Source organism: Haplochromis burtoni, unplaced genomic scaffold (genome assembly GCF_018398535.1).
Source record: "Haplochromis burtoni strain Fernald_Lab_line unplaced genomic scaffold, NCSU_Asbu1 Contig_177, whole genome shotgun sequence".
In the NCBI taxonomy this organism is placed as follows: domain Eukaryota; kingdom Metazoa; phylum Chordata; class Actinopteri; order Cichliformes; family Cichlidae; genus Haplochromis; species Haplochromis burtoni.
Genome location: NW_024582538.1, coordinates 1040861 through 1055863, shown reverse-complemented (window position 1 = coordinate 1055863; position 15003 = coordinate 1040861). Strand labels below are relative to the sequence as shown.

The following is a 15003-nucleotide window of genomic DNA, read 5'->3' as shown; positions in this document are numbered from 1 at the left end:
ATATATATCCTTTTCCAATTAACCAACCCACTCTACATCTCCTGTATGCATCCAGATATTCAGTACGGGTAACATTACAGCTCAGGTTTATATTTATTACCTTTATTCCTGCATCTGCTTTGCTGTGTGTTCGGACCATAGTTACTCATTCACAAGCTCATTTTCACCACACTCATTTAGCACAAGTACAGTTTTCTTCTGCTGTCCTCTTTGTAGCTCCACTGAAACAGTGTGGAGCACCTCTGCTGTGATAATGAGACAGGAGCAAACCCTGTTTTTTTCATTTTGTTTCCTGCTACAGTATAGGGCATAACCAGTGACCTAAACTACTCCAGTGCTTGAAGAGATGATGAGATTCCCTGATATATTAGCTTATGCTCTCCCTGCTGTGGGAGAGTTAATCTATGGTGGAGAAAGGGACGGATTGTTGGAGGCTAACTGCGTGGTTTTGGGAAACTGGAGTAATATTTTAACCTAAACTGTGACATAAAGTTAATTCCTCCACACTCATCCATGTGCCAGGACTTTCGTGAGGCTGTTCGGTCGACAGTAGGAGACCAAGGGCAACCTGCGCTGGATGATGAGAGACTTCGAGAGATTCTTAATGAGCTTCCTGATGTTTACACCCTGCACCGCACGATCCTTACTGAGCTAGAGAATCGAATCCAACACTGGTGAGCGATGGGACAGCATACATTACTGTTAAATACTTCAACACACACACACCTAAAACACATCAAGCTATTATTGAAAAAAAAAATCCTTTCCAACCTTTTTCTTCCTCTATTGTGTTGCTCAGAAAGCAATCTAAGGGCAGTGGGTACTTCTCTGTCATGATCTCACCTCTGTTTGTTCATTCAGGGAGGACAGCCAAACGATTGCAGATATATTCCTGAGCAGGAAAGCAGAGTTTTTGGTCTTTACCACCTACATCGGCCACTATGATCGGAGCATGAGTTTACTGGAGGACAGCTGCCGAACATCGCCCGCTTTTGCGGAGATTGTTCAACGTTTTGAGGTATGACCTATGACAGGGTCTTTTAACTGACTTGTGAAAGGTAGCACAAAATTCAAAATGGCATATTGTTAAAATTAACTATAAATTTTAAAAAAAAAGAAAAAAGAAAAGGTGTTTTTGAGAATCAAATGGTCTTTGCTGTGCTCAGTGAAAGCTGCACAGCTATGATTACATTTTCTTACTATAAGGACATTATTAGATAGTCAAGAAGTCAAGTAGAAAACCTATACTGTTATTGTATGTTCAAAAGAACAAAAACAGAGTTAGTGATGATTAAATGTAGGATACTTGTCTAAGTAGTTATGGATTTCTATATGCATATATGTGTGTGTACATGTGTGTATGACAGAGAGAGAAGAAATAGAGACATAAGGCTTTGAAAAGTCAGACACTAAGTAGCTAGAAGTCATCGTTTGATTTCAAGCAGCAGCTACATTCATCTGCCAAAAAAGGAGCAGTTATGGCACCCAAAAGACAAATAAAGACATTAAAAAATCTTTCAGAATGACAATTTAATCACCAAACCTTTCTTAAAATTTATGTTGCTTGCATTTACCAATGGCTTTTTGAACTTTCCCAACACAGGCACAAATTAATTAGCGACTAATTTTAGCTCCAAGGCTGCAGTTATAATTAGCCTCAATTAAACGAGCAGACAGAGGAATGTGTTTGTCTAACCAGAGAGCAACAGATAGGAAAGCCTTTAAGTTGATAAGTTTGGAGTATGAAAAACGATAAGTACAACAAAAACGCATTATAAGCATTTCTTAAACAGCTGTTGTTTTATTCTCAGTCGCATGTTATTTAGAGTTCAGAGCAGGTCAGTCTCAAGTTTGTTCTTGCTGTTTTTCTCCTCAGGGTTTGGTTACTCAAAGTATTATGCTTTTTAATAATGCCAGTTAATTGTAGATCAACGTCGAGTGGCACAGTGTACATGTGTTTTATTTATGGACAGAGGAATTTTCAATATTTTCCGTCCATTTTACAGACCACTAAGGAGAGGAGTTGGCTGTAAAAGTTTGCAGAGCTGCGCAGTTTTCTCCGTCTAATTTAAGAGCACCGGCGTTTAAACGTCCTTAGATTCTACTTTGTGCATTAATGCCAACGCAGTGAGCTTCTTTGTCTACCCTTTAAAACAAGAGGCTGCTGACAGAATAGTTTTTTTTTTCACTATGAATTAAAAAAGTGAAAAACTCAAATTATCACAAAAATACTATAAACAGAAATATGTTACACTGTCCATTACATTTATTTACAGGGCAAATACCTTCAGTACTTGCCGAGCCCCATTCTTAACAGTAGCATTGAACCAAGTCTTTCTAATGACTAACGAAGATTTGCATTTTTGTAGCTAGCAGTGTCTGTGTGAAATAACTAAATACAAGTTCAGGCACACACCCAAACTCACAAACTGCTGTGCTGACAGGAAGTTTGGGTTATTGGCCCTTGTTCACGTTTAAAATATGACTGATTCTCCTCAAAGCTCCTGTGATGTTGTATAGCTTGTGTGTCGATACAGGTGTCCTCTTTTTTGTGGACAGTTTCATTCCTTGCCTTTTTAATCACTCTGGCATTGTTTGACTTGTGTTCATGTGAGCTTCTGCAGTAAACGTGGCCCTTAAGGGCAGCTGTGATTAAGGGAAATAACAAATATGTATGTGTCTCAGGAGAAAAATCCAGCTGGGGAAAATGCCTCCTTTAAACATCAGCTTCTGCGGGTCATCGTGCGTGTGGCTCAGTATCGTATGCTCCTCACGGGTGAGCCAAATTTTAATTAAATCAGGACAAAGCGTCCGTCCTACAGTATTTAGATAATATCTTACTCAACATTGTTGTCTTCTTTACTCTCTGGAGGAATTCATTTCTTTTCTTTCTCTTGCAGATTACTTGAACAATCTCTCCCCAGATTCCAAGGAATATGAAGACACTCAGGGTACAGTAAACATATCACAAGAGCAGGCAGCAGTGTGCACAGAGGCTGCAAAGTTCACACTCTCTCCTACTCACAGGAGAGCTTTGCCAGCTTCTGTTTGTGGCTGTGTGTTTAGAAAGAATTTATTCGTGCTCATTTGGCATGTAGAAATGGCCATGAGAGAGCCAATTTAGATTTCTTTGTTTTTGGTGGTAACCCACCGAGGAGTCATTCGAAGTATTTTCTGCCTGAAGACAGTAATGTGTAATTCATGAGAAGGCACGTTGAAGCAACACTATCTCTTGCTGTATCTCCCATAAGGGAGCCACCTAGTCCAAACATGCAGACACTTCCAGACTCCTAACTTAATCACTTTGCACACAGAAGCAAGGAAAAAAGAAAGATCTCATCAGTTATACAAACCTTTAATGTGATTGTGGTCGTGACTGAAACGAAATAAATCCAGTTCAGCTTTATTTATGCCAAGTCACAATAGTACTGACACCTTAACTTTATGATATTGTAGAAAGAAACCAAACAATCCTCTCTGACGTCTCTACCCTGATCCCTCTGTCTGTGTTTGTTTTACTCAGCTGCCGTAGTAATCATGTCTGACATCGCAGATCAAGTGAATGACAGCCTAAAACACGGGGTAAGGGTCACACGTTAACTCTTGTACACACAACACCACCTGTGATGCAGAATCACACTTTTAAAAAAATCTTATTAAGAGCACACACACACAAATGCAACATTCATACAGGAGTACAATCAATGATACTGGTTTATAGACCTAGTTGAGAAGGAAAGTTCACTGCTCCCTTATTAATAGTGTCACTTTTCAATGTGAATGCATTATTAAATGCACACATTTAATAATGCATTCAACCCAAGATATCATCAAAATCACACTGTTTAAACAGTTCTCCTCTTTCTCATGTTGGAATATGAACAAATATCATTTAATCCTTTCTTATTGTCATGAAGACATTTTGCAGCCACACTAAACTGAGACATATTTGGTGATTCCCAACCTTTCCAGCTTTTGGAAGGAAAAATCTGATATTTTCAGTCAGAAGCAAATAAGCTAAAATTTCAGGAAATCCCCCCCAAAAGAAATAAAACACGTTGTGTAGTATATATTTGTTTATTTCTTCTAATCTACATCTACCTTATCCTTTTACCCTTTGTGAACCGTCTGAAAATACCTGAAAATGCAACAACTGCTGGATGTACTGACAGGAAACTGGGCACACTCTTCCCCACTTTTAAAAGCTGCAGCTGCGCTTTGAGAGTGAAATCTTAAATCAAACATTCATAGTAATAAGAGTCATAAGTAGAGACTCAAATCAGCATCCAGCTACAACTGTGTAGTTGGAGTCACATGTCTGGCATAATGACATTTTTGATTGGGCATGGTCTAAAGCAGGGGTGTCAAACTCAAATACACAGTGGGCCAAAATTCAAAACTGGAACAAGGTCGCGGGCTAACATTAATATTTATTGAAAAACAAATCTTCCTCCAGATTTAAGAATGAATCTCTTCTAATGGACTCAAACAAGTTTTTCTGAAAAACTGAATATGGAACAAGCAAAGCTTAATACTAAACAATATATCTATTAGCTGTATAAAACCAGTAGACCAGCTCTAATAATAATTTGGTATGGCTTCGCGGGCCAAATGTAGTTAGGCTGCGGGCCAAATTTGGCCCGCGGGCCAGAGTTTGACACCTATGGTCTAAAGCGAAACATATAAGGTATGTTTGTCTGATTTAAGAGATAGCTCCACTCTGGAGTCAGACAAAATATAAAAATATCTTGATGTTGTCAGGAAAATGACGATAATGCCCTTTCATCCATCCGTCTCTTATTTTGGCGTCTCACCCCTCTCCTTTCTTTCTGTCTCTCAGGAGAACTTGTTGCGTCTGGTCAACATAGAGTACAGTGTTCATGGCCAGCGGGACTTGCTTCAGCCTGGCAGGGTATGTGTCTGATAACAGTATTGTTTCTGCTTAAAGCTTGCCAGCCCACCCTGTCTGTGTTGCACCACTCCTTGCTGCCCTTTACACAATCATTCAGCTGGGAATCCCCACACCGCCTGGTTAAATAACATTAATTACCGCAGATGCCCTCTTTGTGTCAGGATTTGATGAGTTGTGAAATGCTTGGTTTGATTAAATCATGTTTGTTTTGTTTTTTTTAACCGTCAGATTTTTGTGAAGGAGGGCACGCTGATGAAGGTCAGCAGGAAGAGTCGTCAGCCCCGCCATCTGTTTTTGGTAAATGTTGTTTCCTGTTTGCAGGACATTGGTATTAAAGACTCATGTACCAGTCTCTTATTATACTAACTTTTTAAGATATGTGTGCTATTTGCTTAATTAGAACTTCTTATTTTTATTAAATGTGTAAAATGTAGAGTGAGGCATTTTCTGTCTGGTCTATTTCCATGTCCAGACTGAGCTATTAAGAGCAGGGTTTCCTGACAGGATGTTTCTGAATGCTGGCTTCCTGAGTCAGTTCTTTACTGACAGCACAGGGAAGGTCAACAAGAGCTCCTTAAAAACTGAGCGATCCATGTAGAGTTTTACAAGGCTAATTGTGTTTGGTAAATATTAGACTAGCATGCATTTAGCTCCTTCAGTTGATCCTTATTAAGTTCATGCGATATGATGATAAAGAAGTAGAGAAGGATGTCATTGATGAAACAGAAAGCATAAACTTAGTAACCACCTTAATACAATTGCTCTGTTTATTTACTCTAAAAATTCAGTTTGAAAAATCAATACAAAGATATGAAATATGAAATACTGCAATCAAGAGAGGTTGGGAAATTAAACGCCTTCGCATATTATCCATAGAGCATGACCGAGGTGGATTGTTTTTCCCTCCTGTGGTGTTTTTGAAATTTGTGGTCTGAGCTCGACACTAAAAAAACCCTCGTAAATGTCTCTTCTGGAGGAATATTGATAATCATCACAGCATAACTTTTATTTCCAAGCTTATTGGGATTAATGTTGGGGAGAGCATAATAAAACAAGACTGCAGGAGCTGGCAGTTTCCTCAAAGACGGTACTAAAATGCAGAGGGACAGTAAATAAAATTATGTACTGGAAAAATAATAAAAACTTTAATGATGCAATTTGACACCGACTTTGATAACCGTTGTCTCAAATATCTCATATATGTATAATCATAAACATTTATAAGTAGGAGTTATCAATTCACAGATCCCCTGCAGACATGAAATAATAATCTGCATATTTTTATTGGTTGTCTCACAACTTTAATCCTGGATTTCCTCATTGAAAAATTGAAAAATTTGGTATTTCAAACTGCTGGATATTATTTCATAAAAAAACACGTTGGAAGCACAGGCAAACTTTCCCTGTCAGGAGATGAATCTAAAAACGATCTTCTACTGTCAAACTATGCATGTACGTTGGTGTTCTCATTGGAGGGCAAACATACAGGGGACATGACACATGAGACGCAACCTACATAGAGGGTGACTGCACAGTTTTATTTACCATGTTTCAGAATAACCGATAAGTTCCTAATGAAGTGAAAATCGATTATTGGTTTCTTTTAGAAGAGGGTCTGATTGTGTTTTCATGCATGAGAAATTATTGTTTGTAAGCATTCAAATACACTGTGACTGTTTTTACTTTGTGCAAGAAAACGGCTGATAATTAAAAGGGAAAAAAAAATCCTGTTCTTTTTTAAATGTGAACACGGTGGTCAAGTTTTGCATTAGAGTGACGCCTACTGGAGAAAAGCTGCATATACATGAACTATGAACTGCTCAGCTGACTGTTTTAACTGCTGACTATTGTTTTTATGCTTCTAACAAAGCCTTTCATCTACACTCACTAACTGTGTCTCATGTCTGCCTGTTGTCAGATGAATGACGTGCTTCTTTACACCTACCCTCAGCAGGATGGCAAATATAGACTGAAAAACACTTTGCCCCTCACTGGGCTGAAGGTCAGTCTTAAGATTAGAGTCAGTAATGCTCAATCGCCAGCTTACATGCAAGTTACATCCATAAAAGCACATGGATATTTCAAGAATGTGTTTGAATTTCTTGTACGTTTTTTCTTCATGTCTGGATGTCTGATCTTGAATGATTGCTCAGGTCAGTAAACCCATTATTGAAAATGTCCAAAATGCACTGAAGATAGAGGCAGCAGACATCTCCATCACTTTGTCTGCAAGGTGGGTCACAATATAGAGCATCCTGTAAAAATGATCGATAATATCTGTGGTACTGATGGTGGTGAAAAAAAAAACAATGATTTTGCTACCAAAGAAGTCTAAAACCTTTGAAACTAAAGAGATGAATGTGGATACTATCACATTAGATGTCTAGTTGAATTGAAGCTTGTTTTGAGCTTTACTGTATATTTTGCAGTTCCTTTTTTGAAAGAGAGGACTGGTTTTACACTCTTAATCGCGCTGTGACTGAGCATATGAGAGGCTCTGTGACATTCAGCAGTTGCTCTGGAGAGGTGAGCAAACCCTGCTTCCAAACAACTGTGTTAATACTTTACTGACATTTCTTCAGTCATGCTTAACCGCACCAACCACAATGAGACTGATATATCTGTGTGCTTCTGTGTGTGTGTGTGCCAGGCCAGAGATCGCCTCCGGCTGACTCTAGGAGAGAAGGCTCCCACACTTGTTCCCGTCTCACAAGTGATGATGTGCATGAACTGCACCTCGGATTTTAGTCTCACTCTTCGCAGACACCACTGCCACGGCTGTGGACGGGTGAGCCACATACAAATAAAACACTGAGCTTTAAGATAGTTTAAAATCTACAGTTTAGACAGGATGCAGCAAACTGTAGCTTTCGCAAGTGTTAATCGTCATTAGAGCTTGTTTTAATGCGCTTTGTGGTTCCTTCGTATATTTGTGTCACAGATTGTTTGTCGGAGCTGCTCCAGGAACAGATACCCTCTGAAGTACATGAAGGATCGCATGGCCAAAGTGTGCGATCACTGTTACAATGAGCTAAAGAAGAGAGGTGAGAAAAATGTGCTCAAATACATTTGAATATCATATATTAAGAATTTCAAACTCAGTTTACATCATGAGTCACATGCAGCCGACTTTGACCTCAAATGGATTAGAACAGTGAAGCCCCCCCCCCCTTTTTTTTTAAGTATAAAGAAGTTTAATCACACATTAAATCCCTCAGTTATCTATATATAAGAAAAAGAAGTGCTATTTCAAAAACATGTCCCAGTTTCTCTACATTACAAAGAAATACTTACATTGAAATGTACTTTAATACTTTCTGTTGTAGTTAAGTGAATAATGTAAAACATTTCTTTCATTTAAATGTTCACCTATTACTTGATTACTGTGGTGTAGTACGAATGCCCCCATAGGGGCTGTAAAACTTCTGAAAATACAGTTAAAAGTAGAAAATCAATCCAAAATGTGACGGTGCGGATTGGAGTCTTTGGCAGGCCGCTTTGGGGCACTGAGCCATATGTTTGACAACCATCTCCTTTGTCTTCACCTGTACATGCAGGTCCTTTTGATTAGTTAACTTTATGCTCGGACTGAGTGTGAGTGGAGTCAAACAGAGCTGGAAGATTAAAATGTTTATTTTACCAAAGGTACAATACTGGGCAAGAGTCTTGAGTCGCCCCTCCTTTCTTTATATTTTGTCAGAAGATCTGAAATAGATGCATTGATTTAGTGAAACGTGTGCAAACAAACAGGAAAATACAGGGAAATATGTACCTTATAATATTGTTTAAAACTGCTGGTTCATCCCTTCAGTTAGGTGTCTTTGTATGCTTAAATGATTCATAGGTCAGTAAACAAACAAACAAATTAAGAAATTCTCTCAAAAATGGTCAAGAATGTGGATGGGACTGAGTAAAAAGCTGCCAACATCCAAAGAACTTTGAAAGACTGTGAGAAAGCCTGGAGAGCTATCGCTCAAAACCACTACAAAAAACAAAAAATCAAGAAAGTCTGGCTCCTCTGGAAGTCTGGAAGCAAAATACAAAGAAATGAAGCTCAGGACCTTTGAAATGTGTATTCGGAAAAGACAGGAAGTTGTACTATTGGAAAATAAAAGAAACAATCTAAATTAAAGATGAAACTCCTGGGCTGCTATTATGTACAACAGCTTTTTTTACTGTCAGCTGCACCACGGTACAGTTACCTGTTACAGGTAAGTGGTCAGACAAAATAATAAATGTGATTGTGTTATCATTGCATTAGTATATTACTTGAATTCACACAGTTGTTACTGTGCAGCTTTCATCGTTATTCGTGCACGTCTTCATAGTCACAACAAATATGCCTGTGCTGTGAGTTCTCATTTGATTGGGTTGTAGCAGCTGTCCTTCACGCTGGTTGAAAGAGTGTGGGCTCTCTCCACAGGCGGAGATGCTGCTGTGATGTCAGGGCAGACTAGCCCTCGGTCAAACCGCTCCAGTCGTCCGCTCTCCACCGTGTTCCAGAACATTCATCCTCCCAATATTTGGAGACATCGGAAAGGCACTGCATCCTTCACACAGGTAAATTCAACAGAGTCTGTGCATTATGAAGGTTAATGAATCGCTGGTAATGAAGTGACAGCTATGCCATTTTATTAAGTAAAACTGCCATTGTTACACAGGTGACAGTGTCGGAGGAGGGCTCAATCAGTGGCAGTCTACAGCGAAGCAAGAAGAGCAAAAGGAACTGGAAGAGACTGTGGTTCCTCCTAAAAGACAAGGTGCTTTACACCTACAGAGCCCAAGAGGTGAGGGGAAATATGCACTCCCCTTTAACCTAAACCACACATATTTTACACCTATACAGACTGCAGTGGCGAGGTTTAATAACAAAGTGTTGTATGTTATAACCTGTTTAGTTTCCTCTGATTTATCTTCCATCTGCAGGAGAAGGTAGCGTCAGAGAGTTTACCTCTGTTGGGTTTCACAGTGAGGCTGCCTGACAAGCAGAGGGGAGATGAAGAGGCTAATGTCTTCCAGCTGTACCACAAAAACACTTTGTACTACACTTTCAAAGCTGAAGATAACAACACAGCCCAGAGGTGAGAAGCACATTTACCTGATAGCCCATAAAATGGAAAGAGGCTTAGCTCTTAGCCTGACTCAGTTTGAAACACAACAAGCATTACTGCTGTATGGATGCTGGTGTTGATCTTGGGAACTCACAGTGTCTTTGCCAGTAAAAATAACTAAATGATGGCTTCGCATTGACGGGTTGTTGCTTTCTGGGAGAACAACTTGACCTTAACCCACAGACCATCTACAGCAATTCTTCAACTCAGTTTAAGCATGAATAGCACCAAATTTGGGGAGAAAACAGAAAAGCTACCATCCTTGGCCAAGATAGACTAATATTAAAAACTGAGATATAAGACATAAAATTAGCTCAGTGAATAACGTAGCCGCCCGATAGCCCTGGTTATTGTTAGGTGGTGCAGACTAAAATGACTCTTTTCTGATCTAAAATCTTTTCCTTGTGCAGATGGGCAAACGCCATGGAGGAAGCCACAGTTTTATAGAATAAGCTGAAAGAAAAGTCTGCCTTTCTCTTTGTACACACTTGCGCCCCTCAAAAAACTTCTGACTGTGAAACCACAGCGAAGAGGAACAAACACTGTTTTATTACTGCAGGTTTACAAGTTATAACTTGCCAGCTGGACTGAAGAAAAGAAGACATTGTGTTCTTTGAGAAGGGACATGATCACCTACTTTGTCAACCTCCAAGTGTTCCCTGCCTGCTGGTAGAGCAGGTGTGATGCTGAGAACCACGAGATGCACTGGCCCAGATACCTGACAGTGTGGAACATTACAATGATGTGACCTGTATTTCCCCCAGCAGCTGATCAGCGTCACTCCTCCAAATTGTGGTGAAATGCTGTCGATTATTTCCAAGTTTTATTACTAACAATATTTTGAATATGTTGAATACTTCAGAAGAGGCTGAAACGATAATAACACCTGTCAGCTTAACTCAGAAATGGCCTCATCTTTAGTCAAACATGCATTATTTATGCCTTAATTTCAACATTTGTTCTTGCACTGGATCTCCATAAATATGCTCTGAAGCACAGGCTGCATCAAATAGGGAGTAACTTTATATGTATAATAGTGTCGATTGCTTTGCCATGTACTGTATTGTGGAGATGAACGTGAATAAGTAGTTTCTATGCCTTTTGCACTGATTTGAAAAAGAAATGATTGTACAAATGAGTGTCATTCATTACTGGGACCAAAAGGTTCAACTACTGTACTTAATATACTAGCTACTGGGAAAATGTGGAAAACTATGTCTTTAACATTTTAAATCCCTATAATAAGTATATTATAAATCCATGTTTGTATAAGACTCACTGAGCTGGAGCGGATCTGCAGACGTGGACTGAAACATGAATCACCGATTGCACTGATCTACATAATCAGTGTTTTGGACTTTGTACTGTACTAGATGTTTTCTTATGTTTATTTACAAGACAATAATTTGAAAACAAAGTAAAAGATACTATATGATCATACAAAGAGTCAGTGTCTGTGCTTTCTCTTCATTCTGCTCGTGTCCTCTAGATGGCAGGTGGACTATATTTGAAAGCAGGTGGCAGGCTGTCATTGATTTTCTGTTACCGTGTCCTTGCTCGTGGTTTACAACATATACTTTAGATTAAAATAGGAAAAATTCAACATGCAGCAGCTTCTAAATAAACCTAAAGGTGCCTGGGCTGACAAATAGTCCATGTGACGCTTGTTCCGAGACCAAGCTGGTCAGTTTTTCAGCTCACGTGCAGAGCTTCTCGGGAAGACACAGTGGGACTAAGTGATACACAGACCAGTGTGCTGTTGGGCCAAAGACAGGCCAGGCCTGTTCTGCTTCTCATCTACCCCTGAGGCTTCCTGACCCAGAATAATATCAGGCAGAAAGTTTGCTTTCTGGGGCTACTGAAAAGTTGCAGACACCTCGTCCTACATAAAGGAGAGACCATTCATCACTGTGTTCTTCCTCTCTAGCCCCAGTTCTGCTTTCTCCCTACTCTGTTTGCTTTCATCACATATCTTCAGTTGGGACTTCTCTGCCTACGTTGCATAGCAGTTGCCAGATGCCACAAGGAAAGCAGGGTACAAACCTAGTTTACCTAAATGTAGAACTTCTCTGTCAGCTTCCAAATGCAAATTTAGTGTGTCCGTATTTAAAATACTTCCCCTTAACTTTTTTTCCTTCTTCTAAAAACAGGAACTCATTGCAAGGGCATATATGAGGGCATATATGACTAGAACAGGTATATCCGGTGGCACTTTTAATGATTATTTATGTGCTAGTTAAGAAGCACAAAAAGAAAGCCTTCTGTGTGCTTGACATGTCTTTTTCAGTGAGGCAGGAATGGTGTCATAATCCGGTCTTACTTCCACATTGCTGCAGGCGGGAGCAATGCAGAGTGAAGCAAATAATCAATCGTACACACAGCCTACTCAATAAGGTCAGATGCATGCAGCTCTGTTATATGTGGTCTGTTACCATTAACAACTGATGCTACGGAGCCGCTTGAAATCTATTCTGAGGTGAGCTTCCTTACCTGTGGCTTTTTACTCACAACGCACCAACAGCACACACTCGACTTTATTTAACGACAAACTCACACTGACACGCTCGGACCGCCAGTCTTTGTCTGAGAAGGGAATGCAGCGTTTGCATTGATGTCGTGAGCTACAACAGGATAGCTTCTCATCTTTCATAGTGCTGTGTGGGCAGCATTGCCTCAGGGGAAAGGAAAAGAGTTTATTATGCAAGAGCTGGATGTTTAATAAAAAGAAAGACTCCGTCCCCTTGACATTGGCTTGACATTTCTGGGTTTGCACCTTGTGTTTCTCGTTCTCACTCAGAGATGGGGAGAGGAAGTGGAGAAAAGAAAAGATACAGAGAGGCTGGAAGAATAGAGGGACTCACTCTTATGTCCCACTTTGCAAACTCTTTGCAGCCTACACTGCCAAGTCAATGTTACACCTATTCCACCTCCCCTAAAGCTTTAAATAGCCCGCTTTCCCTCAAAAGGACAAACCAGAGAGAAACACACAGCCTTCAGCACACTCTGCACCTCCGACTGAACATACATTATTCCTGCTGCCTAAACGGGTAGTCTGCATTGTGCCTTCTGTTCTCTGGTGATCAGTGTGTCATAAACATTTAGAAAGAGATAATTAAACATATGTCAGCAGGACCAGCAGCCAACAATAAAAGGCTTTGAGATATGACATCTCAGAGGAGGCTTTTGCAAACTCCAAACACTTAAAAAAATGCTTGTTATTTGGTGACCAGGCTTTAGAGCTGTGTTAATGAGAGTTAATTTAGAAGACTGACATCACACTCGGGACTTTCCATTTAAAGTGGATCTTGTTTTGTTTTGTTTTTTTAATTCTGACCGTAGAATCACTTTATTTGAACCATTTTAATTAATAAAAATAAAGAAAAGCCTGATAGGTTAAAGAGTGTGACGACTGGGGAACAAATAGATTTTCAAAGCAAACAAATAATACCTTTCAAATCTATGGAGCTCACTAACAAGAATCTTGTTTCTAGTTGAAAATGCAGAAGTGAAAAGGTAACCTTGTCAACAAACATCAAAATGTTTTACCCTCATGCCCTTCATCCAGACGTGAAGGCATTATTTTTTCTTTTTGTGCACTGCACTTCAGGTGTAAAAACATCAAGTTGTAGTTTGCTTGGAGTTTATTTAGAAGACCATGGGAATCAAACATAAGCTTCGGTGGCCCAAATAGGACTGAGCCAACACTCCACTGAACTGAATTTGTGCTTTTAATAGTATTTTTATTTTTTATTTTTTATAAATAATGCAACAGTTTTCCAAACAATTAATTGCCAGTGACAGATAAATTCTTGTTTTTCACTATCTACTATGTAAATGGCTGAGCAATGAGTAATTTTAAAATGTAAGCCCAAAGAGTAGTGCTGGCAGATTTCTTTCATTTACCACAGTACCATATCTGCATTATGCAGAAAAACTAAGACAACTGGTCAAATTTCACTTATTTTTCTGATATTAAGATATTTCAGGGAGCAGATGTGTAGGTAAAATTCATTACACTGACAGAAAGCAGAGTTTCACTGGTCCAACCGAGCTGGTGAATTTTGGGTTGTATGAATCAGACATCTCTGTAACAGACAATATATTAGCTGGAGGAAATTGCAACCAACACAGAGTTCAAGCACCCGCTGGTTTATTCTATATAGCCTCCATAAAAACGATGAAGCACTGCTTTTCCACTTTGTTTTTGTACAGATTTAATAACATTAACTGTGTTAATTCACAAAGTCAAGTTGTGGTGGAGTTTCCGCCACAAAAGCAAGAAAGCTGATGTTACACACTTATCCCTTAAACATGGGAAACGATCTGTTTATCCTAATACTTGTAAATGGAAATGCTCTAAATGTCTTTTCCACAGAGCAATCGGGAGATGCTGCTGTGTCTCTCTAGCATTATGCATGAAACTAATTCATCACACAGTCTTTATCTGCAACTGTCAGGCACCCCCAAATTTTTTTCTTCCTATTTTATAGCTGATGCTATTCTGCTTAAATCAGCAGTTATGATGTGCCTTTTTACATTTGATTTTTTGAATTGTACAAAATAGAGAAAATAATCTTTTCTAAATTTAAAATTCAAATGTATCCTCTATTTACAGCAACAAAAGAAGCAGCTTTGAATAACCTGACGGCCAAAATAATTTAAAAAAAAAAGCCTTACACCTGTAGTTGACCATAATAAACATTTAAATAATAAACTCACAACTGAGTATGCACTAAAACCCATGAAAGAAACCTCAGCTTCAAATGACGAAGCCTCTTCCTTAGCTTCCTAGCCCACAGAGCCACATAGCCATATGCATCATCTGCATGCATAAGGAGTTTCTATGTAGATGATCATTCTCTCTTCCATCTCTGCAGGCTCAATTTAACATCCGCCTGTTCTCCAGCCTATGATACCACTGGTGGATCATCACAGTGTGTGTATGTGTGCATGCGTGTGCTGGAAAAAGAACAGAATAAC

The 15003-nt window shown here is 39.3% G+C and overlaps 1 protein-coding gene across 3 annotated transcripts in view; it reads left to right on the top strand.

The window, feature by feature from the left end:
- The window catches only part of LOC102306878 (FYVE, RhoGEF and PH domain-containing protein 5), a 24152-nt gene extending 10784 nt beyond the window's left edge, over positions 1-13368 (top strand). Inside the window, exons 7-22 of one of the 3 annotated variants that reach the window (XM_042225645.1) lie at positions 523-674; positions 862-1018; positions 2686-2776; positions 2901-2951; positions 3524-3582; positions 4841-4912; positions 5141-5209; positions 6831-6914; positions 7066-7145; positions 7342-7438; positions 7563-7700; positions 7854-7956; positions 9336-9472; positions 9574-9699; positions 9839-9993; positions 10434-13368. In XM_042225645.1, coding sequence (XP_042081579.1) covers positions 523-674; positions 862-1018; positions 2686-2776; positions 2901-2951; positions 3524-3582; positions 4841-4912; positions 5141-5209; positions 6831-6914; positions 7066-7145; positions 7342-7438; positions 7563-7700; positions 7854-7956; positions 9336-9472; positions 9574-9699; positions 9839-9993; positions 10434-10470 — 1608 coding nt within the window. In that variant the 3' untranslated portion in view covers positions 10471-13368. The remainder of the gene's footprint in view (positions 1-522; positions 675-861; positions 1019-2685; positions 2777-2900; positions 2952-3523; positions 3583-4840; positions 4913-5140; positions 5210-6830; positions 6915-7065; positions 7146-7341; positions 7439-7562; positions 7701-7853; positions 7957-9335; positions 9473-9573; positions 9700-9838; positions 9994-10433) is intronic. The other 2 variants (XM_042225644.1, XM_014340608.2) reach the window with 2 other exon arrangements.
- Positions 13369-15003: the final 1635 nt, after the last annotated feature.